Raw genomic sequence first — 9421 nt, forward strand, 5'->3', positions numbered from 1 at the left:
TAGTACATACACGTCTTTTTTCAGCTGTTACGAAAAAAAGTAGTATTTACTTTTAATTTTGTTAGCGCGATACAAGCGAATAAAACATTTCGAATTATTTCGAGCAAATGTCATAACGGACAGGTGGGAGTAAATAATACTTGAGGAATGGCAACTTGTGCACTGTTTTACATCAACACGTGGCAGATTTCATACCAGACCGAGCATACTGTGCGAATGTCGTCTTACTTTAGCCCCAGCGACCATGTCCGATCGAGATAAAGCGGCAACCAATTATCGCTCGTCAGCGCGGCGTTCATTATGCACATTTGGACTTTCTGAATTACGAAATTAAACGTAGTCCACATTAATAATGAAGCCCGAGTTAGCCAATAACGCTGTTAGCCACAAATAAAACTTTCTCTAATATTTATGGAAATTTTTGTTCGCAATCGTAGTCGGATGAACGATTGTTTTTATCGAATTTAATTTAATCGTAGTTAATTTTATCGTCTTCAATCATATTCTTGTAAGCATTTCCCATTTATAGTAATTCAGATGCAATTAGAATGTTTTTGTCGTATTACTCTATGCTGCTAGCATAAATATAAAATATTGTACTAAGATTTTGAAGATAAAGAATCGGTAATAAGGCCGGCCTTAATTCAATATAACAAGAAGGGAAATACCACGATCACATATACTGGTGTGGGACAAGGAAATACAGTGCTGTTACTGTGTTTACGACATAACAGTACAACTGTTCCCTGCTTATTTTCTCATATGAATTCCATCAAATTGCCTCAGCCCTGATACAAGTATAACACAATAACTCAGTATTGTAAGACTCACAGATAAGTTGCAACAGCAAGTTTTTCATCAATGCATTTATTAGTGATATCTATGACCTACATCTTTTTTATCATGATGAAAATAAGTGTGGCTAATTCACTGAAAAACCCTTATCATCCTTGCTATATAGCCTATTCCATTTTCAAATTTTTTTCTTCTAGATTTGAGCTTTTTTGACGCATGTAATAAAAAAAAGCTTAATGGAATCAGATTCGGAAAGATTCGATTCGAAAAGTTTTGATTCGAGATTCGATTCGAAAAAAAATGTATCCAGAAGTGGCAACCCTATTCACTGCGACTCCTAGCCAACTATTTAACCACAATTTTTTCAATTATCAAATGACACAAAATCTTCAAAACCCTCTATTACCTGTGGTATCCCACAAGGCTCGATGTTTTGTTTTTTATATGTGAATGACCTTCCAAATGCCTCCAATTTGCTCACAGAACTCTTTGCTGATGTCCACCCCATCAATGTCATCATTGCAGGAAAAAATAAGTGAGGTACTCATTAAAGTTCAAAACTGGATGGACATAAAATTTCTCATAATTTCTAGAAACAAAAAATTCAAATTTACAGCTTTCCAAGTTACAATTGACAACCAATCTCTTGGAAAAGTAGACTTCTATAAATACCTAGGCATACATATTGACGAAAACTAAATCGGACTAAACATGTGAAAGATGTGCTTGGAAAATTGTCACAGGCTATTGGTATTCTGGGTAAAGTTGGCAAGCTTCTTCCCACATAAGTTCTGCGCATGATATACTTTTCCCTCTTTCAAACTCACATTCAGTATGGTCTTGGTGCATGGGGATACTTAATTACCAGCGAATTGTCTAGAAGAATGGAAGTTTTGCAAAATAAAGCTGTAACAATATTATCCAGTTCTACACCTCGTACTAGTTGTACCCTCTATTTGCCACAAAGTAAATATTCCAGTTCAAAGACTTATGCTTTTTTGAAGTAGCACCAAGGGCTTTTGATAATTATTTCACAGCTCAGTATTTTATACATAGCCATCGCACTCGATCATCATCTCAAGGGTCCCTTTTTGTCCCCAGATGTCAATCGAAGCGGGCCCAAGACATCCTCAGATACACTGGTGTAAAAATTCGGAATGATCTACCATCCAGCATTAAAAACTTAACATATCCCAGTTTTAAAAAACAGTTACGCAATCACTTATTCGCTTTAAACTGTTTATAAACATGTATTACTTTACCCCTATTTCATGCTTCTGTGCTTTCATGATTTCAGGGTTGGTTGGCATTGGTGGTTGTACATTCTGGTCTACACAAATCTTTATGAACATATTCATAAATAAGTAGCAACACAGTAATGTTCAGAATGTTAGAACTTAGAGATGTAGCAAGCAATTCAATATTGTAACATCATGCCTTTCATTAATTTAACTGCAGGAAATATATTTTGCCCCTTGGAAATTTATTAAAAAATTATAAAAATACCCGATTTCTAGGAAGAACGATTGGTGACGAAGCTTTTAATGATATTGTTCATTTTTTTTTATCAGTTATCTTCATAATTTGCTAATGGTAAGTCATTTTATTTGAACCAGAAGGGTTAAATACCTGGCAACTTTAGATACTTTATGGACCTAGATCATTGTATATATTTACTAATTTCTCAGCGATATAGATTAAACAGCGGTTGCTAATAATCTGTCCACTAAGTAAGGACTAATTGAAATCTTATGTATTGAAGAAAAGCTGACAACTCAAGTTTTTTGAAAACAATGGCTCATAACACTGATTCTGGATATGTGAAGCTTGATTCTGCTGCACCTGAAACTGAAGCAACTGCAACGAATATACAACCACAGCAACAACCTGATGGAGCTACTCAATCACAAGTTACAGCACCTGCACCGCAGCCAGAAACAACAACTCCAGCCCAAATCAAGCCGAGGATAACGCACAAAAATGTTCTGTTCAAACTTGGCATTGCTGAAGTAATTTTCGGTGTTTTATCATGCATTTTATGCGTCATTACACTGATACTCGCTGACAAAAATTCATCCTATCTGTACTATGATGATTATGAGAAAAGATATTATCAAAACAGAATCACATATGGATCTAATGTTGTCGCACAAGGAATATGGTGTGGTGTAGTAATACTTGCATCTGGGATACTTGGAATAAAAGCAAGAGATTACCCCACAGTTTGCATGTACCGGGCTAATATGACCGTCAGCATCATAGCCTCATTTTTTATGTTTATTCTGTGTATTCTCTCTGGTGTTAGCACCATCACAGTATATCCTCACAGTTACATATACATATTACTACCTTACCACACTATCTTGGCAATCATTGGATTTGTTGGCATGATTATCTGTATTGTCCACTCAGCATATTGTTGCGCTGGTATTTGTTGTCGCACGAAGACCACCCGTGTTCCACGACCTGCATATTCTCGACAACAAATGGTTCGACTTGCAAATGGTCAATATATGATGGTACCTATCAATGCACCACAGAACTACCCAGGAATGCCCATTGCGCAACAAGCTGTTGTTGTTCCCCCAGGGCAGGTGTTTCCTCAACCAGTGACAGGAGTTCAACCCTACCCATCAATGCCAGGACAAGGGCCACAGTATTACCCACCAGGACAAATGCCTTCTCAACCGGCAATAGTTATTCCTGCAGGACAAATGCCTCCAAATCAACCACCGCCAATGTACTCACAGTCACAGCCCGGAGTTCCTGCGTTCACTACACAAATCCAACCGAATGCTCCCTGCCCAACGATGCCTCAGCAAGTCACCCAACCCCTGAACCCTTCTACATATCCGAGACAACCAGCCTGCAACCCTTCTGTTTAAAACAGGAGATTGGAGATGAAGTTTTGAGTCCGTGTGGGTTTAAAACTTGATGGAATTCATCGATGGAAGTACTTTGTAAATCCTATACCTATACACAAACAATCGTATTCATACTCACCGAACTGCATGTAGATATATATATCAAAGTACTTTGTAAATCGTATACGTATACACAAACAATCGCATTCATACTCACGGAACTGCATGTAGATATATATATCAAAGTACTTTGTAAATCGTATACGTATAACAATCGCATTCATACTCACGGAACTGCATGTAGATATATATATCAAAGTACTTTGTAAATCGTATACGTATACACAAACAATCGCATTCATACTCACCGAACTGCATGTAGATATATATATCATATACAAAATGTTTTTTCTAATATTGTCATTTCGCTAAAATTTATCATGACAGATTATCGATTTTAATCTCATTTTATGTGAAACTGCAAACGGAATATGGCATTTATATTGAAATAATTCTTCGTAAATTGCATAACTATTTTTTATGGTTACTGGTTTTACTCTTGTGTTAAAATTGTCAATACTTTTTAATTTTTACTTTGCGATAAGGTTTTCTGAAATCAATGGCAGTGTGCAAACACAAATATTTTACCTGGTTACATGTAGCAACAATTTCATTAGATAACTTAGTACAGTTTTTTTATGTGATAATCGTAATCTTTGTCCTAAACCAGATTCTACAAGTGCAACCACTCATTGTATATGACCAGTTTAAGCACCATTTTCGGAGGAATAATCGTTTCAGTTTAGCAGTGCCTCCCCAAATTATTGCGTCAATGAAGATTATTATTATCATTCATTATTTCTCCCTTTTTTACATATTATCATTTTTAATATATTGGCTTTTCATGCCCATGACTAGATTCTTTTTATGAGGTGTTGCGTTCTTTTAGGGATTATTTCTACAGTATCCAGGCTATTGCGTATAACAAAATGTCAATATTACCTATTTTAACTAGATTTTTGTATTTGAATCTCAGTGTATCATCTTGCCATATTGTACATTACACATATAAATATTAAATAGTAAACATAGGTTTTCACACCAGGGCTGTGACGTCATAGAAAATTTACACTCCAAACTCCTAGCTAGTTAGATAAAACAGCCATGTCGCTCTAATCTAGGCAAAAATTTTAACTGGGACTTAAACTTTAATAAGGAGCTTTTAGTTTTAAACAACTTTAGAGTATGCACGTATTCATCTTTAATTTTCAGTTGAGAATTCTTAGTGAAAGTTTTTTTAGTTTGGTTGGGAATTTTGATATTCATCAACATTAGAATTCGGAAATATGTCTCCTACTTCATAGCCCTGCTCTGTACATAAAAAGAATATTGACATGATTTTATTTCATCCTATTATTTCAATTCATTTATAATAGTGCTGCATATTTCTTGCCGTTTTACACTTGCTTTTGTTGCAATCATCTAATGTTTACCCTACAAGTTCCATGATTCATTCGTTGCAATTTTTATTTACCTTAATTATAAAAGATCCATGACAATGTATATTAGTAGCAAGTTAGCAACTGCATTAAAATTTTGTGATCAACATAATGCTGTACATGAACTTCCTACATAAATGGAATAAGATTTTCTTAGTAATCCTGGGGGAAAAGAAAATACCTTAATATGGGTAATATATTCTTTAAACAATATTGTTGTATTTACCGGCAGTTTGTTTCATTCAGGATTATTTTACCTGTTATTTAAAGCGTGCGATTTCAATTCTGAGATTATTGCTCTACCATATTGCAATAATGTGCACTGCAAGCTCACTTACGTCATCTTCAATATACAAGCAATAATGTAACTTGTTGTTGATCTGAATTGAAAATGTTATGAAATATGGCGTAGGGGATGTGTTAGACATATAAGCATGTGGACTCGCTTTTCAAAGGTTGGGAATTTGTTCAGGAAGAAGAAAGAGAAGCTGATGACGTGTATTCTTTTTTTATACATATATAAATACTTACACTCTGAACCAGGCCCTGCGTAAGCATCCAGCACTGATGCACGGCCATCCTTGTTCTTCAGGAATATGGATCTACTTCCATTGTAATGTATGCTAATAATGTTTTGGTACAAATTCAGGGGGTTCAGGCCCTGGTTCTTGAATGAGCCTTCCAGGAAACATAAATTCCATTTAATTATGGCAATTACTAGAATCTTATATGGAACGACTTAATAGTGAATTTGGGATCACCTTAGAAGCAGTTACACTACTTGAGCAAGTCTTATGAGGATTCACAAGAGAGAGATGAAGACATCAATGCCTATATTAAATACAAATAAAATTCCATAGACTTGCTTAAGAGAGAAATTGTATTTTTTGAACGAGACAATAACATGATATATATCTTGTGTAATACAATAATATGACGATCACCAGATAATTCCTAAGATTTGAGTAGTAAGAAATCACTGAGAACCAATTTAACACAAACAGAGACCAATGTATTTGACATTAGTGTACTTCAGGGATTGGTTCACTTCAAAGTATATATATATATGCGAGGATAAACGGTATATATAAATTCCCATAGCTTAGTAGGCCAAATGGTAGCGAGTTATAGATTGTACATACCGAAGCTATTTATAGAATCTAATCCATATACTACATTTCTCAGCTTTTAGTGTGACTGAAGATTTGAAAATTGTCTTCAAATATTTTTATGTATATACCGTACATTTGTCATTGAATATAGTAACTGACAATAACATCGATAAACAAAAAGATCACACTAATGTGATTTGTGAAGTAGCATAGAAACAATTGCAACAGCATTATTTCTCCAGTTTGACATAACAAAATATGGGATTTATTTTTAAACTTTTCACAATCACACTGATAGATATTTAGGTACATACATTAATAATATAAATAATGTAACGACTAAATCCTTTGTCATTCTTATACAGCTAATGAAAATAGAAGAAAATGTCCAGGTCAGATAATTTCGATTCTGAATAATTGAAACATATCAATCTTGCATAAATTTATCATAAATCTTATTTCATTGAAATTGAAGCAAATTTGGGTAGTGAAAGGATGACTTTAATTATGAAAATTTTAAAATTGAATCTGTCTATTAAACCTAATAATTTGTAGATTACAAATACGATTGACTGTATAAAAAATTCAATTAAGACTGCCCAGTCTCGACACAATGACAACAAACATCGAATAATAATAATGAATGTTTATAATCATTACTGTTTCACATAATTTTCATTTAAACTAGGTTTAACATCACAAACAAGTTCCATAATTCTTTGAATAACTCTGCCTTTATTCTGTTGAACACAATTATCTAATTCTTGCATCTGGATAACTTGATTTCTTTCTATATGTTTTCGACTGTCGTCTTTAGAACCTAGGATCTAAAAATTATATAAAAAAATAATTATAATGTTTGGTTCGAAAAACACATATTATGGAATATGAATTGTTGTAGGCTGCGATACATGCGGATATCTCAAAAGAAAAACAAGCTCAAAACTTAAGCAAGTCAATCAATCAAGTCAAATGTATAGAAAAACAGAATGAGCTATTTATGATTTTCCAAATTTGTATTTTATAAGTAGAATCGTATACCTCAAACTCGTGCTGTTTATATTTTTGTTCTGTTTGTTTTTTATATTCTTCTATTTCAGTTTTTGCTTCCTCTTTGGCTTGTTTTAATCTTTTTGCTTTTCCTGTTGAAGAAAAATTGAATGGTTATAATATCATACCGGTATCACCACAATTGTGTCATAAGTCAGCAAGTCATATTACAATAGTTTTGTGAGCACACAAAAAAACAATTCACCAAGTGTCAAACTCTGACACAGGCTAATCACAGAATTAAGTACTGTACCGTAATTGGTTGTGAATTCAAAATACTAAAATAGCCAATAACTAATGAATTGTATGCTCATAACCGCATGTCTATTAAACGGATATGATCAACTACCGGTACCGTACCAGCAATATTGAAAAAAAATCTATCTTACGTTTTCTCGCTTCTGCAACTTTTTCAGATGCCGCTTTTTCTGCTAAAAGAAGTTGTTGAATACCAGGAGTTTGACTTGCCATAGCCGAGATCTGCTTTCATAAACGTATCCAATAAAGCCTTGAACTGAGTAGAAGAACAGTCGTTCGTCGGAATGAAATAAACGTCAATGCAGAAAACCACGAAACATCAATCTTACAAATCGATCCTGTCACTGAAAAGACGCGTCACGGGTTAATCACGAGACAGAGATTATCGTAAGTTGGCGCTGGAGAGCATTCCAATCTTAATGATGCCAGATTATAAGGGCTGGGAATTTCAGGGTAACCCCTTTAACCGTTAACCGAGTAAAATTAACCGGTTAACCGCAGTGTGAAGTTTAACATAATAATTCTTGTTTATTACGTCATAATAATGACAAAGCAATTTCGCGTGATCTTATCCCGGTATCTCTCAAAATTATTCACGAATCGAGATAGTTTCGTGATTAGATCGCTCTGCTGCAAAGTTAAGCAGCGTTCTTCGGTCATTTGGAAGTATTTTAGTAAAACCCGATTCCGGTATTCATTGTTCCACTTTGAGGTATCATATAGAAAAACAGCATTGACTGCGCAAACTGAATAGACAATTTTGAAATACAGTATTTTTACGGAAAACTGCTTCTGAATTCATCATTGTCAAATTTTCATATTCAGCAATCTTGGTACTTCAAGTATTTTTCACATTTATTGGGTCCTTAGCAATACAGTTAGTAATATTCTTTTGAATTGAACATGAGATAAATATTTGACAACGTAATCATTTTTGAAGAAATGTACATTGTGAAGATGATTTGTACCTGAAATGTTAGTAAACAGTTAAAATAAATCATAACCGTTAACCATCTAAAATCGGTTAACCGATAACCCAGTTAATCATTCTCAGCCCTACAGATTATAAAAACTTTGTACACAAATAAATGAGTTAGTGAATTGTTTGGATAACTTCTTGTTATTATTAGCGTTGTTAGTACTCTTGTTGTTGCGGTGTTATTATTGATAGAAAAAAAAATCGATATTCTGCCCAACATATATATGTACCAATCGATTCCAAATTTTTAGTACTTGAAAATGGAAGAAGTTGATAAAACGGTATTGCTTTTATTTATTCATGTGGAGCCTGATAGTTCACCCTAAATTAAACTGTTTTATTTTAAATAAAAGGAAATAATTTGTATTTTTGCGACCGCCGTTTTTCGACAAACTGGGTGCCTTCAAATATTACTGTATTACTCGTAACAATACGCTACCCTAGTTTTCACATCTTTAGGCATTTTTACTTTTTATTTTCTATCAGATCACAGACTTTGCATAACGGAGTTTTCAATTAGCATCATGGTTGATCGATGGTATGACAGACAAGATTTCGTAAACTTGGTAAAAAACTGCATAATATTTGGTAGTGATTTTCTTACCCTTGAATCGCATGTGTGCGCGCATCGTTGCGCTAGTATTCCCGATTCCCTTACTTCAACAAAGCTCGCCTAATTATTATGTGTATGGGTAGTAGTATCTCTAGATAAGCGTCAGGAAATAACGATTCAATTCTAGATTCCAACTAAACGTAAACCTTACATACCCACATAACTTTGATTCTGTAAGTTTAATAATCATACCTGACCATAATACACATAAACACTCAAAACACATATTAAGTATTTAAACTATTTACACT

At 34.0% G+C, this 9421-nt stretch overlaps 2 protein-coding genes across 2 annotated transcripts; one reads left to right on the forward strand and one right to left on the reverse strand.

The window, feature by feature from the left end:
• Positions 1–2429: 2429 nt before the first annotated feature.
• LOC120344790 (uncharacterized) lies at positions 2430–5526 on the forward strand. Its single transcript, XM_039414097.2, has one exon. The coding sequence runs from the start codon at positions 2589–2591 to the stop codon at positions 3678–3680; it is 1092 nt and encodes a 363-aa protein (XP_039270031.2). The 5' UTR covers positions 2430–2588; the 3' UTR covers positions 3681–5526.
• A 494-nt stretch (positions 5527–6020) lies between these two features.
• On the reverse strand, positions 6021–7937 carry LOC120344792 (putative V-type proton ATPase subunit G). The gene is made up of 3 exons (XM_039414100.2): positions 7710–7937; positions 7312–7412; positions 6021–7097 (listed from the first exon to the last, which is right to left on the reverse strand). Exons 1-3 carry the CDS (start codon positions 7789–7791, stop codon positions 6927–6929), a joined length of 354 nt encoding a protein of 117 aa, XP_039270034.1. The 5' UTR covers positions 7792–7937; the 3' UTR covers positions 6021–6926.
• Positions 7938–9421: the final 1484 nt, after the last annotated feature.

This window comes from Styela clava, chromosome 5, assembly GCF_964204865.1.
Source record: "Styela clava chromosome 5, kaStyClav1.hap1.2, whole genome shotgun sequence".
Taxonomy (NCBI): domain Eukaryota; kingdom Metazoa; phylum Chordata; class Ascidiacea; order Stolidobranchia; family Styelidae; genus Styela; species Styela clava.

Excerpts from the sequence above, each read along its gene's own strand:
- LOC120344792 (XM_039414100.2), bottom strand. The coding sequence starts at position 7,791 with ATGGCAAGTCAAACTCCTGGTATTCAACAACTTCTTTTAGCAGAAAAA. Across the intron at positions 7,413-7,709 it reads AGTTGCAGAAGCGAGAAAAC|GAAAAGCAAAAAGATTAAAA; the intron begins GTAAGATAGATT and ends TTTCTTCAACAG. Across the intron at positions 7,098-7,311 it reads ATAAACAGCACGAGTTTGAG|ATCCTAGGTTCTAAAGACGA; the intron begins GTATACGATTCT and ends TATAATTTTTAG.
- LOC120344790 (XM_039414097.2), top strand. The coding sequence starts at position 2,589 with ATGGCTCATAACACTGATTCTGGATATGTGAAGCTTGATTCTGCTGCA.